This window comes from Dermochelys coriacea, chromosome 5 (assembly GCF_009764565.3).
Source record: "Dermochelys coriacea isolate rDerCor1 chromosome 5, rDerCor1.pri.v4, whole genome shotgun sequence".
Taxonomy (NCBI): Eukaryota; Metazoa; Chordata; order Testudines; family Dermochelyidae; genus Dermochelys; species Dermochelys coriacea.
Genome location: NC_050072.1, coordinates 114,242,284 through 114,266,638, shown reverse-complemented (window position 1 = coordinate 114,266,638; position 24,355 = coordinate 114,242,284). Strand labels below are relative to the sequence as shown.

The 24,355-nt window shown below is 39.5% G+C and overlaps 1 protein-coding gene across 4 annotated transcripts in view; it reads right to left on the bottom strand.

Moving 5' to 3' along the window:
* FOCAD (focadhesin) overlaps nt 1–24,355 on the bottom strand; it is a 198,662-nt gene that overhangs the window by 83,066 nt on the left and 91,241 nt on the right. For all 4 annotated transcript variants that reach the window (XM_038401155.2, XM_038401156.2, XM_043514362.1 and 1 more), the window contains 4 exons: nt 6,277–6,411; nt 3,454–3,504; nt 2,785–2,868; nt 693–822 (listed from right to left, as the gene is read on the bottom strand). In XM_038401155.2, coding sequence (XP_038257083.1) covers nt 693–822; nt 2,785–2,868; nt 3,454–3,504; nt 6,277–6,411 — 400 coding nt within the window. The remainder of the gene's footprint in view (nt 1–692; nt 823–2,784; nt 2,869–3,453; nt 3,505–6,276; nt 6,412–24,355) is intronic.

Sequence of the window (24,355 nt, the reverse complement as noted above, 5' to 3'; positions counted from 1 at the left end):
TATTTTTAAGATGAATCAGTTGTACAGGTATCAAAATGAACCTGTCAGCCATGGGAGTATCTCTTTATACCTATTTAAGTCTCACTAATGCTTATAGTTACTCTTATTTTTCATATTTACACCTTTATTAATTATGTTTTATACTGCATAATATCTTAATATTGTTTACTTAATTATTTGACTAAGTTATTCAGAGCACTATGCACCCTCTTCGCAAACACATTACCTGGAAAAAAATATCAAAGAGTATAATTACTTACATAAAGCAAATACATGTATAAATCCTGTAACTTTGTATTTCCTGCTGTTTTATTTTCGTTCAAAATTCAGAATTGTCTTAAAATGTTGTCCTTCAGTTCTCTATATTAGGCCTAAATCATAATTAACGAACAAGTATTTGAAATATAGTAACCTGTAACCAATTATATAACTACAGAAAAGAGAAAATATGAATAGCATTTACAAGAATTCTCAATTAACATCCTTGAAAACATCTTTATTCACTGCCAGGAACTCTTAATGTTACTATTATTTAAATTGGTGAAGTGTTTTAGGATATAATTTTTATGGAAGATAAACAAAATAAGGTCCCAACCCCACAAGTTTCTTCATGTAGGCAAAACTCTATACCCATACAGAGTTACTCAGATTCTAAAGCTGTATAGTAGCTTCCTCTTATGAAAGTGCTCTACCTGGCAAAACAGAAGGAAGAGTTAGAGACAACAGTTTGATATATGAAGAGCCAGGAACAGAAAGGTCCACCTCCTTCTCCTCCTCTTCATTTATGTCCATCTCTTCTGATGGACCAACATCTGGTCTTGCCTGAAGGATGACAAAGGCAGCAACAAAACAAAAATAAATAAATATAGAAATAAACACTGCCTCTTAATCCATGCTTAGTTTCAAGGTCCAGTGTGACAAAGATAAGGATCACTATTTCAGTAGGGAACGCCCTCCAGATTAATGAATTTAAGTCTTGGAACTGATCAACTGAACGTCTTTCTTCTACCAGGCTAAAAAGTGTATGTAGATCACAATAGGCTTATAAAAGCAGTGAGTCATATAAATTCCAAGATATCATTAGTGGTAAAAATAATCAAGGCATTTGTGGACTGAATGGCAGTACTTGTAGTACTACTGGGCCTTGGATTTGACTCTTAGTCTGACCCTTCTGTAACAATTCAGGAAAATAAAATATTTTATTTTTGTATTGATATTCAACCTATAAAGCCCATTTCTAATAGTAACAGAAGTATTTTTTTCTTCTTTTCATTACACTAAAACCTGCAACATATTTCTAACTGATTAAGCCTTTAAATAAACAAACCTACTAATCTTCTACATTTTCTGATGGAACATTATTCCAGGTTCAATTACCAGGACATTGCCTATGTGCCAGCACTCAGAGTTATCGCTCTAGCATTTAGAGATTTGTCCTTAATTTGTATCATCTTCTCTTGTGACAAAATGCCTTCCCTTTTCATTTGTAGGTGTTCACTAAGGGCTTGCCTACACTACCGCTTAAATTGATGCAAGTTATGTCGCTAAGGGGTGTGAAAACGAGTGACATAAATTACATCAACTTAAAGCAGTGTCCATACCATGGCACATCTGCAGAAGATGCTCTCCTGACAACATGGCTCCTGCCTCTCATTGAGGTGGACTAATTATGCCAACAGAAGTGTGCTCTCCCATCGGTATAGTGTGTCTTCACTGGACACGGTGCAACTGCGCAGATTACCTCACCCCTGAGACAAGGTGGGTGAGGTAATCTCTCTTTTTGGACCAACTTCTGCTTGTGAGAGAGACAAGCATTTGAACTTACACAGAGCACTTCATCAGGTATTCACTGGACATTTCTTCACAAGTTTCCATAAAGTATGGGCTCTTTTAAAAAATCTGTTTATTACATTTTCATGATATACAGCCATAGCACCATATGGAGCCAATTCTGTAATACTGTAGGAAATCAAAACATACAGAAGTATTTACCAGAACCATAAAGTAGCAGTGATTACCCATTACTGCCTACACTCTCATATAGATGACCTTACATGAGAGTCTCCATGTACTCTTCCACAGTGTACATGTATTGAGTCAGGAATTTTTCAGGGTAAAATATAAGAGGAAACAGTCCTTTACATATACATAAAACCATGAAACAAATAACAATTTTCTGTTTCAAACACCTGCCTCCCCCCAAAAGGAGGCAAAGTACCTTAAAAGTATATGGAACACAGGAAGGAAAGATTTTATCTTGATTCAAAACAAACACTAGTACCTAAATAGACAAGTTTGTCTCAAAAATTGAAGCATTAAGCATGAGCTCAGGGGATTATTACTTTGAGATACAACTTCCAACAGAGTCTCTCTCTCTACTTCCCTATAATTCAAAGCCTGGTCCAAAACGCTCTCAGAATAACAAAAGATACAAATCAAGGGTGCTCTCTCTCTCACCTGTGTTTAGCTCCACTTACTAATTAATGAAGTAGTAAAAGCTGCCTTCTCTCTGATCACATAGGCATCACTGAACTGTTCAGTTAGCATTCTCTCTCTCAGGAGCTTATCCCAGCACTCTCCTGGTAGCTGTGCCTTTTACGGAGGAGACACAACCAGCTACATCCCTAAGGTGGGTCATTTTGCCTCTGATTCTGCTGTTGATTACTTAATCTGGAATAGCAAGCAAGTATTCCCCTCTTTTCATGTGGTTTTGCTCTTTCCTTTTCCATTTCATTTCTAAGGAAGTGGCACATACTCTCACCCTTTAAAGTACAAAATGTCTACCTGTTCGGGAAGATGAAGGATGGTGTGTTCTTCTGAACCAAATTCTGACAGAGATTTATATGCTGAAATTGCTACAATGGAATCCTAGGAAAAAAATTTCACAAGCATAGAAGGCATTATTTCTGCATAGTGGAGACAGAACTCATTTGATTATCCACTAAGCTAAGGGAGTTTATCCACTAACAGTTGAGTGCTGAACTGTTTTATGAATGTCTTTGTTATATGTAATGAAGTCTCCTGTGAAGCATGTACTCAACCCATTATTTTCTTTACGCATTAAAGCACAATTGGGGGAAATCCACTATCAAAATTGACAACCTTGTTGGTAGTCTCAACAGAGAGGTCTATTATTAATGGAAACCCTCTTGCCCTAAGAGTGGATCCAACCAGGCCAAGGCTGAGACATATAGGGGAAGCACAGGCAACGTGGGGAAGCTTCAACTGGTCTTGACCGCACTGTCCTGGCTCTGAAGAGAAGCAGAAAAAATTTGTCCCTAAGGTTGTCAGTCTCTCACAGAGAGAGAGAACGAACTCAGCACTGACAGGCAAGAAAATATTGCAGAAAATAAATACATGACACTGATACCAATATTTTCAAGAGGGATGAGGGTAATCCTTAACGTGTGCCTACTGCCACCTTAATTAACATTTTCCTGGCATCTGACTTACCTTGCTCTGAGTGTGGCTCCAAAGTGAGCTGACAACTTGAGCTTTAAATTTCTATTAAATTAAAAACAAATATTTAGTTATAGATAGAAACTGAATAGCCCCATGTGCCTATTTCATTAAGTAATATGGACAAAACTGATACAAGGAGTTATGAGGAGTTATAAGCAACTGAAAATATACTGTACACTCAGCATTATGGATTTTTCACAGTAAGGCACTTAGATACCATGGAGATGTCTGCAGTAAAAACACCTAGATAACGTAGGTTAGATTAGCTCCATCTTTATAATACTTCAGGTAGTAGAAACTATTCTACAAAAATACAGTCCAAGGCTCCAGTCCTGCAAACACTTATGCATGTGCTTAATTTTAAGAATGCATGTAGTCCCAGTGAATTCAATGCCTGCATTTGCAGGATGGGGGCTCTCATCTTTTAAAGTCTGTCTACATGGAAAAGTAAACAGAGAAAGGGAGTGTGTGCGCAAGCAAAAATAGTTTAGTAAAAAATGTCACTGCAGGAGACTCAGGGAGAATTTTCACACCTATCCTCTGATTTATTAGCCATGGGGTGGGCAAACTTTTTGGCCCGAGGGCCACATCTGGGTATGAAAATTGTATGGCGGGCCATGCACTCTCACAAAATTGGGGGTTGGGGTGCGGGAGGGGTGAGGACTACAGCTGGGGGTGCAGGCTCTGGAGTGGGGCCAGAAATAAGTTCAGGGTGCGGGAGGGGGCTCCAGACTGGGGCACGGGGTTGGGGTGCGGGATGGGGGGTGCGGGTTCCAGCTGGGGGTGTGGGCTCTGGGGTGTGGCTGGGTATGAAGGGTTGGGGGTGCAGGAGGGTGCTCCAGGCTGGGACTGATGGGTTCGGAGGGGGATCTGGGCTGGGGCAGGGGTCCAGGCCTTGTGCAGCGCTTACCTCAAGCAGCTCCTGGAAGCAGTACCATGTCCCCTGTCCAGCTCCTATGTGGAGGCACGGCCAGGCGCTTCTGCGTGCTTCCCCATTCACAGGAGTCACCCCCACAGCTCCCACTGGCCTCAGTTCCCAGCCAACAGGAGCTGCAGGGGTGGTCCTTGGGGCAGGGGCAGCAGGCGGACCCCTTTGGCTGCCTCTACATGTAGGAGCCGGTGGGGGGACATGCCACTGCTTCCGGGAGCTGCACAGAGCCACGGCACACACAGAGCGGGGCAAGCCCCCGACCCCGCTCCCTGGCTGGAGCGCCGGAGAGAGGTGAGCCCCAGACCCTGCTACCCAGCGGGAGCTCGAGGACCAGATTAAAAAGTCTGAACGTGTATTTTGCCCACCCCAAATTAACCTATTAAATGGCTCAAAGTGCACTCAGACTTGTTTTGATGGGATGTAAAAGTTAATACAAGAAAAAAAACCATGATCAAACACAATGAAAGTAATAGTATAATTAAAAAAAGCCCCACCCTCCAACCTCAAAACCAAAGCCAAACACAGTGGATACGCCAAAGTAGGAGAAAAAGTGGAAAGGTTCTCTATGCAATGGCTAATAGTGAAAAAGAAAAGTAGGAAGAGAAAGAATTAAACAGATATCAAAGGGATGAGAGTTCTATTGTCTAGAGGCCACAACAGCAACAGTGCAGTAACTTGCCAATATAAGGCATAATGGTGGAACTTCTGCATTTGGAAAGTGACAGAAGCAAAGGAAAAGTTCTAATAAAAGCTTAGTTAAGAGGGCTGAGTAGTTACAAAAGCACAGGTGGCTTTCCATACACTGCTGAGTGGTTGAAAATAAAATGTCAAAACACTTAATCTGGCAACCTGCCTGGGAATTATGCTTCTACGAAAGAAATGAGAGCCATCTCTTATAGACAAGCTATACCCACTACTCAGACATCTGTTTTCCCAGGGCTGTGGAGCGGATATAGCTCAGTGGCAGAACCAAAGCACTGTTCTGGGGTAGACGGATCTAACAAGGTTTGTAGGGCAAGAGGTACACGACTGTATATCATCAACATACTGATCACTCTGAGGTATTCCTAGGGCACCTATCTCATTTGTATCCAACTGCAGTTGATGCTACACCCCATATTCAATCCTCAGTGGATCTCATGGCTATCCTGTTCTTCTCCACGCCCTGTCACAAAAAATCAGGACGAGCAGAGAGGCACTCACGCATCTGGACAAAAGCCCAACCCTTCATTCATTCCTAAGTCTGCAGCAGCCATAAGACAAAACCACCCCTTGTGACGCAATTACCAGATGGATATGGCTGCCACCCCCACATTCATTCATTGGTCACCTTGGGGGAAAAGGAGGAGGAGGAAGCAATTGAAAACATTACTTCAAAAAAGCCCCAAAATTTTATTTGTACCACAAAAGAGAACATTCTTGACTACTTTCAGAGTAGCAGCCATGTTAGTCTGTATCTGTAAAAAGAAAAGGAGTACTTGTGGCACCTTAGAGACTAACAAATTTATTAGAGCATAAGCTTTCGTGAGCTACAGCTCACTTCATTGGATGCATGAAGTGAGCTATAGCTCACGAAAGATTATGCTCTAATAAATTTGTTAGTCTTTAAGGTGCCACAAGTACTCCTATCCTTGACTACACGTCCAGGATTCTGAGCCTCTGTTCAGCACTGCAGTGGTGGGAAGCTAACAGGTATGCACTTACCTATCTCACAGGATTAAGTAGCTAATGCTTGTAAAGCCCTTCAAAAACAAAGTGCTATTTAAATATAAAGATACAGCTAATTATTAGTCAGGAGAGTGACTTGGTACATCCCTAAATGATCAGACACATTTAAAGCTGCCACTAAGAGAAGAAATACACTTTAGACCTGGGACACATACCTCATACTCATTTGTATTCACTTTTAATGAAGGAACCAGGGCGAACAATTCATTCAGTGTTTTTAAAATGAGTGGACGGGTGTCACAGCTCAATTTTGGTGAGAGTGCATTCCACGTAGAGCGAATACAAACTACCTGCAAGGGATATGAATGCATCATTAACACTGGAGGTCTCAACTTACATTTCACAATATTCATTTCAGCACTTTTCTGCCAATCTATGCTGGAGCAGGAATTAATACAAGACAATTATAAATATGGCAAACATGTTAAGAATTCACTAATTAACAGTCTCACAGTACATTAAGCAACGTCATGTAACAACAGTAAATAACATCTCTCCAGATAATGCAGCTGTTTGAAAGGTGTTATCTTTATGGAGAGAAGGCAAAAAATAACTTTTGGTTTCCAGAGTTCCCTGGACAAGCAAGGAGAGATCATTCTGGTGCACATGAACCAGCAAATTGTAGGATGTGTCACAACTACCCTACTTTATTTGTTTTAGTTATCTTAAAATCAAGCTGAATGTGGGAGTGCTGCTAGCAGGAGCAGCCACACTCTATCAGAGCTTTGCACAACAGAATGCTTTTAAATCACTAAAGCCAACCAAATCTTGAGAAGTTTGCCGAACAGACAGAAGGGAAGAGAAAATACTGCTGGGGCCTAAAATCTTTCAAAAACCTAAAGTATCAAGGCAAAATAAGCATTAAAAAGTTTTTTTGAGCCACACCACAGTACAGATAAACTTCTCAGAACCAACTTGCTCTGGTGAAATAGACAGCAGGCCAGAACCCTGAAAAACAACACTAACTCTGCTTTATGAGACAGTACCAACAGTATTTCCAACTGCAAGCTTTCAAAAGCATGAGAGTCAAGCACCCCAAAAATCTGAGATTGGCTTAAAAAACGTGAGATTTCTTTTAAATAATAAATTTGGGGGATGAGGAGGAAGAGTATATGCTTTCTGGCTTCTGAGTCCTTAGGATGCATTTGCTTCACCTTTTCAAAAACTTTTCTCTGCAACCAACAGGGCTGGAAATGTTCATTTAAAAAAAAAAAAAAAAAGGTAAGAGATTCTCATGCAATCTCTTGATTCTGACCACTGTGGCTTTCAGAGAAACACCAAATATTGTGATTTGGCAACATTGTTAACTAAATAAAATAAACTGCAGGCTTCTGTGCCATGTAAGGAATAGAAAATATACTGGAAAACATGTCCATTTAGTTAACTACCTGGGGGGGAGAAAGGGGGAGGGAGTGAGGCAAAATAACAAGCACCTCTCAACCCCAGTGAATGTGAATGGAAGTTGAAAGCTTCCAGCGACTTGCAGGATAGGGCACCTGGATTCAAAGGTCAGCACTTTTGAAAAGAGATTAGAAATCACTGAAAACCAAATGACAGGTTTCAGAGTAGCAGCCGTGTTAGTCTGTATTCACAAAAAAAAAAAAAAAAAAGGAGTACTTGTGGCACCTTAGAGACTAACAAATTTATTTGAGCATAAGCTTTCGTGAGCTACAGCTTCCACCAAATGCATCCGATGAAGTGAGCTGTAACTCACGAAAGCTTATGCTCAAATAAATTTGTTAGTCTCTAAGGTGCCACAAGTATTCCTTTTTTTTTTTTTTGAAAACCAAATACAAGCCAATGAGGGGAATAACACTTTAACAAAAAAGATCCTGACCCAATCTAATGTCTGCAGAAAGAAAAACAAATGCTTGAGAATTAAGTTAGATTCTGAAATGTATGTTGTGATGAACTGGGGCTGTGTCTGTACAACTTGTAAATTCAGAATGATGTTGTGAAGTTGTATTACGAAAAACTGCCGTATTATGAGTGCCTATATGTATGTGGATCCACCATTGCTGACAAGCCCTGTAGAAGCCCTGACAATATAATAGAATGCTTCTCTGGACTTACTGAACCTATTCAGGTGCAAACATCTCAGGACAATGGGTGAGCTACCTCTTTAGAAAATCAGTTTAGCAGCTGATTCTTCTGAAGGGAGGGGGGAAGGTAGGAAAAGTGGAAACTTACTAGGAGTAGAAAGAAACCATATGACCAGGAGGGATTTAAATAAAGAAACACACAGGAACAGGAGCCAGGCAGGAAGAGGAAGCATAGGACAAGAGAGAACAAACTCTCTCAGGGAGGCTGGGTAAAGAGTTCCAGGAGGGAGAGGTTCTCAGTATGTAGGAGCCTCATGGGGCAGGGGAGTTCTGCCTACTTTCCTGAGACCACATGGCCCCATGGACTCTGGACAACCTACGGGACTCGGAACACAGCCCAAAGAATGTCCTGGAGTGGTGAGCAAACAGAGGCAGGGGCATGCTGTGACAGAATACACCCGTGTGTTCAGACCCCACCCACTACTGTAATAATCTTTTTACAAAATATGCCTTGTAAGGTATCATTTAAAAACCCAATTTGCTGATCAATATCATGGAAAATGTGAAATTATAAATTTAAGCTCCGATCATGACTAAAAATATGTTTTCCAGAAAAGTCTGGGGAGTGGCCAAACCAGGCCCACAGAGACAAAGCATAAACTGACACTAACCAGGTGTAAACAAGGCTGATGGACCATTACCTGCGAAGTGGCCATTCTTTGGCAGGAAAGATGGCAGGGGCAAAAAAAATCTACATCATAGCAAAGAAACAGCATGAAGTTCCCTTCCACACAGACTGCCTGTCGCCTTGCTCCCAGTTGGAAATGCTTCTCAAAGAGGAGACAGGACTACAATAAGAAGGGACAGACACCCAAAGGACCCTTCCGCCCTACACCCACCCTTCAATTCACTACACCTAATGGACCAAGGAAGTAGCTGTTGCACTGAGGGAGGAATTGTGACCTAAGAAATTTGGTCAGTAATACAGCTGGAGAAAACCTTGCTTTGAATTTAGTATCCTTTGTTAAGTAAGGCACGAGTAGCATTGTATCTTCATTTTTCTTGTAACCATTTCTGACTTTTATGCCTCATTACTTGTACTCACTAAAAATCTCTTTGTAGTTAATACACTTGTTTTATCTATTCAAATGTATTTAAACTGAAGTATCTGAATAACTATTATAAATTGTATTGTGCAGGAGAGTACTAGGCTGTACAGGACATACATTTCTGAGGGAAGAATCTCAAACTGGCCGTGTGCTGGGGTCACCATGAAGTATAACCAAAGCTGGTGAGAGCCAGAGTGTAACCCAAGTGTGGCTGGCAGGCTGCAGTTACACACAGACATTGAGGGTATGGCTTGCATGCTGGAAGGCTGTTTGTGAGCAGCCCTGGGGAAACCACTTCAGCAAGGCATTATAAGGTACCCAAGGTTGCAGGGCAGGCATGACACAGCTGCTCCTTAGTCTAGATTATACCCTGGTATGCCACATGTGTTTAGCATTTATAGTTTTGTATGATCTGTACTCTCCTGAGCTTTACATGATTAAGTATAAGAGCATAAAAGTGTTAGTCTGTGCAAAATGTATGTGTGTTGACAGCTTCACAACTGCTGCACACTCCTGAGAGAGTTATACTGAAACCAGAATCTTCACACTTTTGGCACAGAGTTCTGGCACAGGAGTGTGTTTAAGTAACTGAGGTATCTCAGGGATCAGCACTGGTCCCAGTCCTAAGGCAGGTGGGCTGAGGAGCCCCATTTCCAAGAAGTGGTAGACGAGTCAGTGCCCTGGCAGTGTGCCAGAGAGGCCAATGGCAGAACCAGTTCTGCAGCCTGCTGAGGTTCCAGAAGCTTAACATATCCCGGGGGATCCAGAGCACAAGGGCTTGGATTTCCCCTCACAGCAGTCTCTGTGGGAGACCAGGAAAGGCTGCTTCTAGGATCCCTGACATATGAGTTCAAGGTATTTCTCAAGAAAAAACAAGAGAATAACTAAGAAAAGTTTTATATGAGGCCTTAAAAATGGATCTTAAAGTAAAGCCAGTTTGAAAGGAGAAATGTTACATACAGTATACCAACGAGCACAAATTCAACTCACATATGAGAAAGTGCAAGAATCACAGAATCCCTATCTGATAGCCAGGACCAAAACAAAATTTTTGTAACCTGGGAGACAATAATATGACATTATCTTACAATATATTTCTTTACATTTGAATGGTATTACTAGTTCCAAAGTGCTATGTTCATTTTTCTTTTCATCCCTCTCAAATTTACTGTTTCATAATTAAAGTGAAAATGTTGATTTTTTTTTGCCCTTATCAGATATGTCTCTTGATGGTTAAAAGAATGAAATCCAATAAAATCAAGAATTCAGTGTATTTAAAAATATATTTAGACCAACCACTGTATTACTAGACATGAGATTAACAACTCAATTTATCAAATCAATAGATTGTTAAATATCTCAGGAGAATTGTTTGGAAGAGTGGCTTTGGAAACTTTTTAAACTTCACTCCAAAAACATTTAGGCCCAGATTCAACAAGGTTGTTAAGCTTATGTTGAACTTTAAGTATGTGAGTAGTTTCACTGAATACTTGACAACTTATAAACTTAAAATTATACATGATGGTTTTAAAACAGATTTCAGATTTAGATTTGTAAGGCACTATTAGTTACCTAATTCATTAAAAATAGATTTTAAACTGCATCTGTTTAGTTAATGAATGCATCTCAAACTCATGCTTATAAAACTTTTATGTTATGCCACCATGTATGAGAGGAAATGATGAGAACGGTGTAGTATTCAGGTTGATTTAAAATTTGAGCATACAGCTTTCATAAAGAATATTTAATTCTTTATGAATTTAATTTTCAGACTTTCTAAATAAGGCAGCCATGAATGTTTCCTTGGCTCAGATTCACAGACAGCTCTAGGTATGGTTTTGTACCTACAGGGAAAGAAAACCAGTTCCTAAATAATTTGCCATTAACTATCGTGGTACTTTCAAATCTACTTCCAGAAATTCAGGAGAGGTCTTTTTTTTTTTTTTTTTTTAAATTTCATCCAATGCTCAATCCAACAAAGGAAGAATTTTATGAAATCTTTGTGCTATAAAAACAGAGCTATCTGATCTTTTTCTAATAAGAGCTAGAAAACCGCTTTCACAATTAAAGGACTAAAGTCAGTGGTGCAAACCTGGCCTGTGTTGATAACTTGCCAAGAGCCTGAAGGCTGCACCTAATTTGCATATAATTTTACAGTTAAAAGAGGAAGGATGATCTCCTGGGTTATAGGACAGGTCTGGGAATTAGGAGATACCTGGGTTCTGTCTCATTTGAGACGTTGAGCAAATAAACCCTTCCATGCTTCAGTTTTTCCCAACTGTAAAATGAAGTAATACTTACCTGCCTCACAGGTGCGTTGCACAGTTTAGCCAATGTTTATAAAGCAATTTGAGCTCTTCAGATGGAAGACACTCTAGAAGTGAAAAGTATTATTGCTATGTAATTTTATCAGAGCTAAATGCACACATTTATTTTGTTTGTGCAGTGGACATAGCACTTTACAAATAAGATAAACAAACAGAGAATGTGCTTTGAAGGCTGCAAGTGATGGCATAAAAATGAGAAAACTGGCACTGCTCCATTGAACCCAAAAATTCTTGATGTCCAGCTCTCTCCAATGTGCGCACACACAGAGAATGAGGTTCCCGTCAGTTAGGTAAGTGTAGTATGTGTTTTTTTGGAAGCAATTGCCGAATTAAGCAGTTATTTCAGTGACTGTGGAATTTCAAATCTGTAAAGATGAAGCTTTTATGAATGCCTATTAAGTCCATTTTAGGAACAGGCATATCCACAAATATGTTTTTATGGTAACTAACATTGACAGCTACCGAAACGTAATCTCACTACATGTTGAGTGAAAATGACAACCCTCTATCCCCATTTTCAAAAACACCATTCTCGAGAATTAGAAAGACCAATACTACTTCAGTGTTCACAAAGACAGAGAAATCTTCTAGGACTTGAAGAGGTACACCTTTATGTGCTGGTCATTTAGGAAATGAGGCATCTTGATTTATCATGTGGAGAAACAAACAAATATATATTGTGGAGTCTGCTCAAGTACTGTAGTTCAGGAAAAGTACAAAACTAATAAGTGCAGCAAAGTACACTTTCATGTTGACTTTCCTATGAATCATTTAAGCTCTCCAACTCCAGTAAACCATAACAGGGACAGTACTCTGAAAGCAGCTTCAATTTAGCATATAATTGAGCCACATTCATGTCCAATGGCAGATCACATGCAATGACCAGACACATTATTTATGTTGTGTATTGAACTCCAAAACAAAACAAGGCAGCAAAGACTGAAAGAGCAATAATATATAACAAATGTCTTCCTCTATCAACCAAGTGGATTTTTTTGAGGGTATATATTGCTTCTTTGCTGTTTAGCTGAAACTGTGTGTTGTAGCCCTCCATATAGTACTAGCTCACATTAAACATGCATAAAAGCCTTTGAAATACAAGTTAGTCGGAAGCCTGAAGTCTACAGTATCACTTATTCTACAGCATAGCCATGATAACAATATTAGCTGTGAAACAATACTCTATATTGTAGTAATCCCACAGAAGACAGAGCAGTACCATGCATGCTTAACTTGCTTCCTAGAAAAATATTAATAAAATATGGTCCACATCATGCTACCTGGGATCAGTTTATTTCATACTGACTTGTGTTCTGATGCCCTGTACCAGCAATACATGGGTTCATAAGAGAATGTCAAACCCAAAAACCAATATGAAAACAAGATAAGAATTAAAAGCAAACTGAAAATCCTGTTTGGATTAACATGACACTTTTGGTATTTCCTTTGGAACAGTTCTGCCAGGACTAAAATCACAAAAACAAAGAAGGATTTGTATGGATTCACGTAAGGACTCTAATAGCAACACTATACTTCTGCACCAAAATTCTCCCAGGACGACAGACCATAATGGTTTGCAATAAGTATGGTAAATAAGTGGCTTAGAGTAAATGCCCTCTCAGCATTAGCATAACTACCAAAATACATCTTGAGATAGCAGAACATAATGAACATTTCCTCTCAGTAAAAAACGTAACATAAAAGGGTTGCAAGTGCATGCAGAATGATGGCTAGTTTTCTGAACTCCATATAGTCAAAAATACTTTCAAGTACCGTTCAGCTTTCTCAGTTTTATTTTTAATCTTTGTTCATGTTTTTTCTGTTTGAGTTTTCTTGGTGACTGAAGAGAAAGAGGAAGATGGGAGGAAAGTTAAGTTACATCTCCTTTTCCTCATTTACAAAGAGGATCTGTTTTATTCCATATGAAAAAAGTGGCACACAGTATAAATAGGATGGAATATATAATCTAGCCCACTTGTGAGGGATTTGGAAGGGAAGTCTGTAGGCAGTTCATAGAAGGCTGGGTCTTGAGCAGGTAATCTTAGCATACATCAGAGAACAAGCAAGCTGCATATAACAGAGAACAACACTGCAAGATAGAGAGATTCAGGATGCAGATCTTGAAGCAGGATGGCATCTCCATATTCTTAATTAATAAATCTGAAGTTCTGCAAACTAAAAAAAGATGTCTATCCTGGAGAACAGACTGAGTTATGTTTCAAATCTCCCCTAAATGGAGATCCTCAAGGGCAGAAAGAAGGAAAGTCTTGCTACATTTGAGAATCATTTGAATTACTTATAAGTATCATTAACTCCTGCTGCATCTATCTTCCACCCTTCTGCAGAATGTCTGCAGTCTATTCCTCGGACATCCGTTTACCACTAGTGCCCAGACAAATGTAATTACTTGTGCAGCTATTTTTACTGTTGCAAAAGATGTAAAGCTATGACCCCAATAATTTTATCAGAATAAATATCTGAGATTGGAATCCACAGAAGGGGTTAACAGCCACTGCTGATATACTTTGAATCACCCTTGCAATGTAGACAAGCCCAAGCTTAGATCAGGCTGTGTTAACCGATATACACCTTGACCTGCGAAAGTGAAAACTCAGTCCAACCTGTGGTGTAATAATGGTTGATACACAGGGTACCATAGTTCAGGGCTCAGTCTGTGACTGGCATATTTGCAAAATTCCACCTCGAGACAGAAACAAGGCCTGATACCTGAGGGAATGTGCTCACAGGGACAAGTGGTCTAAGGCTGAAAAGTTTTCCATAGCAGTTGATGATAGTTTGTGTTTGACACGATGCAATTACTCAGGAGAAATTTAACACAGAGCTGTTTTGCTGGAGCTCTGAATCCTGTGCTCTGCATCTGTGTAGCAAAACATTCTTTACTTATCTTCATGGATTAGATATTACAGTCTTTTCTTAAAAAAAAAAAACAAAAAAACCTACCTATCAATTGTTGATTCCTGTATTAGCTCTATGTATTCAATCCGTTATGAAAAATGGATTTTAAAAGCCCTTCTTCTGGTTGCAGTTGAAGGTTATATCTATTGCAAATACAATGTGACCATAAAGGAATTATTTCATTAACATTTGTAGAGTATTTTTTAAAATTCTCGTAAGTGCATATTATTTCAGTTCTATTACAGTTTTCTAAACATGTACCAACCACACAACTTCTAAATTTTGTAAGCATCCCTAACACAGATTGCAAAAATCAAAATCTACTCTGCTCAACTGAATATGGCCATTAATCAAAAATATGCAAGCTATGCTACACAGTTTGTAATAAAGGTAAAACAGAAGTATACACCACTAAATACAGGTGAAGAAAATGTAGGAAACCAACCTAACCATAAAACTTATATATGCTCAATTAATAGTTGTTTGGATACCAAGGAAACTAGCACCTGCTCATGTACATATGCATGATAATACCATCTTTAATTACACGATCAAATCATTTATCAAACAATATAATACATGCAATGTTTATGACACTTTTAGAGACACATGATGTCGTACACTACAGTAATTTCATTGTCAAATTCCCAAGTATCATCTGACTTTGACCTTGTTTGACTTCAACTATTCTGTATTTTAATTGTTTTATCACCAACTACACGTGTATGTTTAATTTAAAAAGGATATTTAGTTCTTACTTTCACCAAATATTAATGTTATACTGTTTTTGCAATACTGTGAATTTGTACCTTCAGTTTTGCACAAGAATACTGTGCATAGAATTTATATTTGTACACCACTAATCTGAAATATATTGTTTTATGTCTAACGTCAGACTCAAGTCAACTGGAAACTGATTTTTTCCACAGGCTGACATAAAAATGCTTTGGGTTGTCTGGGGCTAAGTATTTGATTGCACTATATAGGTATAGTGTACTTACAGTAAGATTTATTAACTGAGCCTCACTGATACTGAGTTATTGAAATATTTTACTTGTCAACTCATATGTGCCAGCTTATAATGCTTTTAACTACAACTACTCTTAAAGTCAATAGGGCTACTCACATGCTAAGAGTTACAGAGAAGTTTAAGTATCTTGTTGAATCAGGGCTTTAGTGTGTAATATTCATGTAATTGAATATGGTAATGGAATGTTATGGCTTGCACAACAACACACAGCTCCATATACATACGAGTAGAGACACCAGAAAAAAGTTGTATTAAGGAATAGTTTGAGAAATAAGGACATGCAACTGAAAGCTGTATCATACTGCTTAGGACAAATGGTCAAGATAAGGTTGTGTTCCATCTTGGCTTTAGTGATACTTGTCTTCTAAGCACTTACCTTCACATTCACAGATATTTTTATATTCAATTTCCTAGGATTTTCAAAACAAACAAAGGGGTTAGAGGACAAACCAAAAAAAGCCTCTAAAGGCAGATCTGCTAGTGGAGCTTGGAGCTTCCTTTAACCCACGTAATACAACCCCAACTACCTGCAAGTTGAGGGGACACCCATAACTTTTAGATAATTAAAGATTTGGATAATGGGCACACAGGTACCAGCCAGCGACTGGCCAACACCCGGGTTATTATAAATCAGTTAGCTTCCTAGAGTCTGCTGGCTACATAGCTCCACTCATGCAGCTTAAGCTCAGCAGGACAGAAGCTTCAAGTCCCGCTGAATTTAGAAACGTCAACAGGACTGAGTGGCACAAAGGCTCTCATCCCTGAGAGACAGAACAAGGATGCTCTTGCCTTTGATGGAGAGGCTCTCCCTTCGTCAACATGTGGCAGTTGGGAGTTCTGCTAAATACTGGATTCCTTTCAGTGGCTCAGTTAACTAGCCATGTATGCAACCAAATAACATACCTTAAATGTCAATGGAATTTTCTATTGCCAATGTTTTCCAAAATTAGAAAAGCACATACTACTCCAATGTCAGAGTCACCAGGCAGCCATCTGAGGCAGGAGCGGATGCAGGCTGGAGCAGGGGCTGGCTAGCATGGAAACAGGCACAGCTAGAACAGGAGAAGTCTGGAGCAAGGGTCAGCTGGAGCCTTAGTAGGCTGGACCATGGCCAGTCATTGAAAATACTGGCAATGGGAGTGTTCCTGGGCAGGTAGTGATGTTGAACAGACTGGAGAGACTGCTTCACTTAGGAGACTGACTACCTGCCTTGTGATCACCTGAATGGGTCCAGTTCCCTTCGTTTGACCCTTTGACCACACTCCTGTCCCTGTTATTTCATTAGTTGTCCCCCAGATTTATTTGGTGTCCAGGTCCTGTGGATCACCCTCTTAGGCTGGGGGGGGGGATCCTTTAGCACTTCCCGGATCCCAATAGGGTCACCCGAATGGGATCCTGCCTGTGGATGGCCTGAACCCTTGTTAATGGCATGGGGCCTATCACAAGACCTGCAGATAATTACCTCTGATACTTATCACACGCTCTGGCTCAGGGATGACTCATCTGGTTTAGGCAGGCTCAGAGGTATCACATCCAATAACTAAATAAAACACTATATCTTGAAATATGACTCAGTTACAGGACTCCCATGACCATTCTATTTGGGCACATAATGTGCTGAATTCAAGCACCATTCCAAATTTAAAGTAACATGGCAACCCAAGGAAAGGCATAAACCTATATAAATACTCTGCATTCACTGAAATAGCAAAGAAAAGGAGTACTTGTGGCACCTGAGAGACTAACAAATTTATTAGAGCATAAGCTTTCGTGAGCTACAGCTCACTTCATCAGATGCATTTCGTGAGTTGTAGCTCACGAAAGCTTATGCTCTAATAAATTTGTTAGTCTCTAGGGTGCCACAAGTACTCCTTTTCTTTTTGCGAATACAGACTAACACGGCTGCTACTCTGAAACCTGAAATAGCATAGTTGCACAAACAATTATCATAGTCTGAGTCATGATATTCTTTCCAGCCCAGTAGTGTTAATTCAGATTATCATGCTTTGCAGCCATTGAGCCAGGCTCCTCTGCTACTAACTGACAAAATTAAAACCTTCCCAGTGTCTGATTTGATCTTTTAAAGATCCCTCAGAGCTTCAATGAGATCCTGAAATTCACCCACACTAACCAGAACAGTGCTTGTATTCTGACACAGAACACTCGCAATAGAGTTTTTACTAATTTAAAGCAGATGCTCCAATAAGGCACCAATCTATTAGCCCTTGAACTAATCGTATGAACATAAGTATGAAAACTGTCCATTTTGACATTCTATAACCCAAAATACAGGAGCCACTTTTGTACACACATTTGAAAATCTGGCTTTCTGTGGAGAGGGGGCGGGGATGGGGGGGAGGAAAATCTGAAAATCATGATACTATTTCCAAAGCTCATGTAGTATTGTAATATTTCAGGAGCTATAACATTTAAGGACACAGTCTAATAAATGTACTGGACATCAAAAGCAACTAACCTTAAACATTTACTGCTGTGGGTATTTTATATGATTTTCCCTTGATATACTTTTAAAAAAATAATCCTTGTAACAACAATGATTTTTATTCCCCCCCACAACAAAACAAACAAGATAAAGAAAAACAAGGCAAATAAACGCTCTACTTTGCATGCTTCCCATATAAACAACATATTGCATGCATACGCCCTTAATAGCCTGCTTCCACAGTTCAGATTGTTCTAGGACTTACAAGAAGTGACTTTTTTCCTGTTTTAAAGTTCTTGCTGCTAGCAAGAGTACAATATATTGTGTACGTCACAATAATACAATAAAACAACAGGAGACAATTTAGAGCCCTACATGAGTTGTATCCATATATAACTTAAGAATAACAGAGAGAGGCAAATTCTTTGATGAAAATAAGCCATGCAGGTTCTACAAAAGAAGAGTACATTGGAAGAAGACTTCACAGCTTACAAATTACTGCTTTGTTTTGAGTCAGACTAGAATTTACAATAGGTCTTGTCTGTGCACAAATACTCCTTGCCCCAGACTTCTGCTTGAGGAAAAGATGATCCAGTGAACTTTCTGACTGGGAAATGGCACCAAATAAAACATATGAATAGATCTAAAAAAGTAACACTGTGGAACCACACTATTAAAAAAATCTCTGGAATGTAATAAATATAGAAGCTACAGTCTACTAAAAAAACCTTACAGTACACAGCTGTGCACTCTGGCCAGCCATTTATGGGCTTCCAGCTACGCCTTCAAAATTCCATAATAAATTATTTTTATAACCCTTAAAAATGTTAAAATCTAGAATTCTGATTGGCTCCTTTTACAAGGAAATAATTCTCTAGAATTGTCCGACACAGCAGCAGCCCCATTGAAAATCATCTACCCCATAGTGTCGTGAAGAAACAATGTTGGGTGCGAAGAGAGGAAAGTACTTTGCTCTCCAAACACTTCATTTTTAAAAAGTAAATAAATAAGTGGTTATAATAGCAATAACAACCTTGGCACGGCGCATTTCCGGAGGAATAGCTGACTGTGATAAACAGCCTGAGGTGAACTCTCTCTACCGGTCATGAATCCCCAGGAAATGCCCTGTGCCTCAATAGTTATTGCTCAATTGTACAATGCTTCTCTTTGAAAATACAACACCCTCTAGGAATTGAGCGAGATGAAAGAGCTTTTCTTCATGATGCTGAGGCGCCTATTAATTTTTGCCGCAACAAAATTGTTGCCGATTAGAAAAAGCATGTTCATAAATCCAGACTTTCTAATCTAAGGCTTTTGGTGCAAATTCTTTGTACATTTGTTTTTGTCTTAATACTGTTAGTTCTATTTTTGTTTAGATTGACAGATCATTTCCAACTTGAAAAATTAGCAACCTTTATAATTTATGGGCTTTTAGGATTTCTGGTCAAGTCAGTTTTGTCTTTGCTTTTTTTAGTTTTAAAATGCATATCTCACTGCTGGACAGAACACTGCCAGGAAATACATTTGCTGGAAAGTTTTAGTTATTCAGACCTACTGATCACAAGGAGAGGAGCAGCACTGTGAGGGCATATTTTAATTAACTTTCTGTACTGAACTGGGGGGAGGGAGTGGGAGAAGAGAGGATGGCATTTTAAGTAAATTTACTCCCTGAGACAAACAACACATCCATTTATCGTGAGACCTCATGAGGTGCTGGCACAATCAGTAGTAATGTGAGAACAATTATAATAGTAGTAATTATAAGAACAAACAGTTAGAGGGTTATCTGTATCTCTGTCCCCCCTCCATTTCTCTGAATGCACCCCCCAATCTTTGGCCTCATGCTTTTACGCATCCTGGGACGGAATTCCAGAATTCTTCCCACTCTTAGACCAGGCCTGGTTGCACAGTACCTGTATATCAACTATGCTTATCCAGAAAGAAGGGGAGAAGAATAGCTAAAGATAAGCCATGCCTTAGCAAACACTTGAGGGTTGTTACAGGACAATGGCAGAGCCATAGGCTCAGAGGAATCTGCCTTGACCTCCTGCTTAACCTACCAAAATGGTTTTAATAAGGGCAAAAGCCTGAGAATTTACAAAAACAAAGGGACTCTGGATGGATTAAAAGGGGTAAGCTTGCTCTCATGCTTTCTCTCAAAAGAAGGAGGGAGGGAGGGAAGGTAGTTGTTTGGTGAAACCAGACTGACACAGGCACCCGCTGGGGTGTCTGAAGATGCTAGGCCTGCCTAGGTCACCATGTATGGCAGGGCTTTAGGTAAGATACCAACTAAACAAAGTGGGTTTGGCACGTGCAGTTCTTCCCTTCAGGAGCCTGTGAGCAGTGATGGATACAGTGACCAGACAGCCTTCTTAAACCAAACTGTTGTTTATTCTCACAGTAGGAGTGAAGCATGAGAAAAAGGATTTAAAAACAACAGTCTATATGCACATCTACCTTACCTACAGCCCTACTATCATGTGATAGTTAGCTAGGAAGGCCTAGCTTCTTCAGACACCACAGCAGGAGCCTGTGTCAGTCTGGTTCCCTTAACGAGAGAGAGACTCTTAATCCAGACAGAATCTCTTTGTTCTTCTCAGTTCCCAGTCTTTTGCCCCAGTAGGCTCAGCAGGAGATCAAGGCAAACTCGTTGAAGCCTATGGCTCTGCCATTGTCCTGTAACAACCCTCAAGTGTTTGCCGAGGCATGGCATATCTTAAGTTATTCTTCTCCCCTGCCTGCTTGTTTTTCCATACAGGCTACTATTAAACAAAACTGACATATTCATACGGTAAACATCCCAATAACCAAGTTAACATATAGCATTAGCATTCATAAGTTATTACAGAGCAGCTCTACGTCCATCACAGTCACCATCTGAAATATTCAGATTATGCACTAAACTACAGCTCCTATTAAAACTTTTTCTAGAACACGCAACTACAGCAAAACCCATCAGACTTATCCTCCATTTCAAAGTGGTATAGTCATTCAGTAATTTAGAGAGTATTTACAGCTGTAGCAACTACGAGCTATTTGCAAAATAAAATTAGATATGAACTCATAATGCATTGTGCATAATAAAAATGACCACTGCTGCTATATAAATTTGTGGACAGCCAAGCTGCAAGAATAACGTAAACAAAACCAACAAAATACACTTTGCACAATACCCAAAAGTGAGCCAAAAACTTGGGCTTTGGTGAACCACTAAGAGGTTCAAGTACAAAGGCAGAAGTCCTGGGAGCAAGATCATACTTGATCATAAGTGCCACAGTAGGGAAGGATCAGTCTCTTACAACAGGGTTTCAGACCATTTATGGCTATGTTTGCCTTCATGATACAGCAGGTGCCTCACTAGTCTCATAATATGAAAGTCCTATCTTTGCATGTCAGAGAAGACTCTTTGTTGACTACTTAGACTGTTTTTTATTTAGTCTATGAGTTCTTAAGAGCTCTTACAATCTACAGGGGCTATTAACATTTGTCTTACTATATGCATATAGAGAACTTAGCACACTGTTGCATGAATAGAAATTGAAAATATATAGAACCTTTTTCCAAATAAAAAGCCAAGTTTGTTGCAAATAATATTTAAAGAAATACAGTTTAAGGTTTACCTTTGTTCTGAAAAAATGTTAAGCCCAAGAACTGATGGAGTTTAAGAAAAAAAAACTAATAAAAAAATGGACTCCCCATTTAAAGCACACTGTTGAATTAAAAGTCAAATTGAAGCTAACTATATTTTTATTACTACTTACTATGTTATAGAGACCATAAGTGTACTAGCTGCCTTGAAGTATAAAGAAGATATGGTCAGTCTTCATTGCTGTCCTGAGGAAATTACAAAATAAATTCAGATATGGTGCGACTAAAAGAGTAACAGAATAACAGGGTTAGGAAAAGGATGGATGGGGCAAAAAAACAGGGTTACACCAATAAGACTGTGCAGTTACTCAACAAAAGCTAGTGCAAAGCATGGTGAAAACTATCATGGGGAAGTAATAACGAACCAAATCTTTAGGTTGCCTAACAATGAAAGAAGTAGGGATCTTAGGGACAAAAGAGTATGTGATCATTAATTTGAGACTGTAGCATAATGTACACACGGAACAAAGATGAATTAAGGTTGGTCATACTAACTTAATTCTGGTAATTCCTAACCTTGAAGTGCTTGACTTTGCAACCTCAATGACTATATTTTTACATACTTTTTGCTGTGTGAGTTGAATGAGGAAAAGTAGTGGGCTTGCACAAAGCAAAGACACATTGGTGGGAGAAGCAGATGAAGACAGAATGGAGGCTGTCAAGCACCTCTTTAACCTTTCAAAAAGTCTCCAGTGGTGAATATTCCCACCAACCAGATGAATCAAAGTTCTCCATACTACTGGGGAGACACAGGCAGGTAGGATTTCCAGTCCCACACTCTTGCTTACTCATTCTGAGAGTGATAGGAATGCTGTAGAGGGAGCACACTGCCCTGGGAGGGCTGCAATTGGGGTAAGGAGGAGAACGCACCTTGCATCTCTCACTAGCAACCCTTCTGGACAATTAAAGAATAGCATCTGTACTCCTGGCTGAAGGAGCTGAACATAACTAAAATATCAGTAGCTGGGAACATAAGGCTAAGAAAAATACCTGAGCAGTGATGATGAATCAACAGGACTCGATAAAGGACACAAGAGAAATCTTAACCGAAGGGGAAAAAATTCAAACCACAATCTTAGTTCTCCATACATTAAGTGTAAAAAATGTTTAACCTTAGTTTTAATAGCCAAGTTATTAATGCACACTGTTTTAAGACTGTCCAACATTGCAATTTCCACTGAACATCCAATTCACAGGTTAGCATAATTTGTCATCTGCATAATTTTTATTTCGCTATACTGCTCCACTTTGCCAGTTTCCTTTTTTGGTCAAAGACAGACAATAAATGTGGAATTGCAGAGCAAACAGCAAGAAACCACTTCTAGAAACAGCCTGGAAGAGGTTTTTAAAAAACAACAACTATGCTTAGCATTTTCATTCTTGAATCTTTCTTGGCCTGCATACAACACTTTACACATGAAATCAATTAGAAACCAGGATAGACGGCCTCTCAGAAGTATGCTGGCTTCTGTTGAAATCATGCTGGCAAAAAAACCAAAAGATTCACCCAGAATTAGTAAATGTGGCCTGGCAAGAACTACTTTGTATATTTTACAATTCTGACATGCAAGTCAGTGCATACTATAGTTTCATTTAAAGGTCTCTGTTACACAAAAGCAAAAAGGAAGATTTAGCCTTCTTCATAAATCACCCAAATGCAAACCCAATGCTCTAGAGTGATGTAAAAAATTCATGTACAGTGGTACCTACTTTATGTATACATGGCATACCCAACAATTATTACATCCAACTCAACTGAAAACTATTCTTCTGCAATTTTTAGACCAAAATATTAGTGCTATCGCAAGTTTTATTATAATTTCACTTATACAGGAACTTTCACTTGAGCATCTCAAAATGCTTTACAAACATTCGTTAAAGATCAGACCACCTTCTTAAGGACTCAACAATGTTTTGCGCCAAAAGCCCGTGTACACAGTTGTGCCATTGCACTGGCTCAAGTGCAGACTAGGAAGCAGATTCTGAGTGTGCCTTATGCCTCTCCTGCAAGGGCACACAGGACAGGTCACAATCTCCACCTATCTTAGTACAACAGATCGAAAAGTTGGGACACAGAGAGGTTAAGTCATTTGCCCAAAATCACACTTTTAGTCAGTGGCAGAATGAGGGAAGAACCAAGAAACTCTGACTAAACACCAAATATACTGTGTCTCAAGTTCTTGCTCTGGAGACCGACGTTTAAATACTAATTTGGGAAAAAACTGTTTTACCCTCATTCCAAAAAATGGTTGTCCATACCACTAACCCATACAAGAATTCTCTATGATAGGCCCAAGTCACAGAATAATATGATAGCAGGCCTGGTTCCCTAATCCATGACACTCGTGTGAAGCTGATGTAACAAAGTAGTAAATCAGGCACATTCAGACTATGGCTACACTAGAGAGCTTGCATCAGGGCAGCTGCACTGCTGTAATCTCTCTAGTATAGCCACTCTAAACTGATGGGAGAGAGCTCTGCTGCCAACTTAATTAACCCACCCCCAATGAGCAGCAGCAGCTATGTCAGCAGGAGAAGCTCTCCCGTCAACATAGCACTATCCACACCGGTGCTTAGGTCAGTGTAACTTATGTCACTCGGGAGGGTGGGGGGGGTGACTTATTCACACCTCAGTGACATAATTTCTTCCAATGTAAGTGGTAGTGTAGACATAACCTAAGTGTCAGGACTTGAAGCAAAATTAGAACAGCGGTGAGAG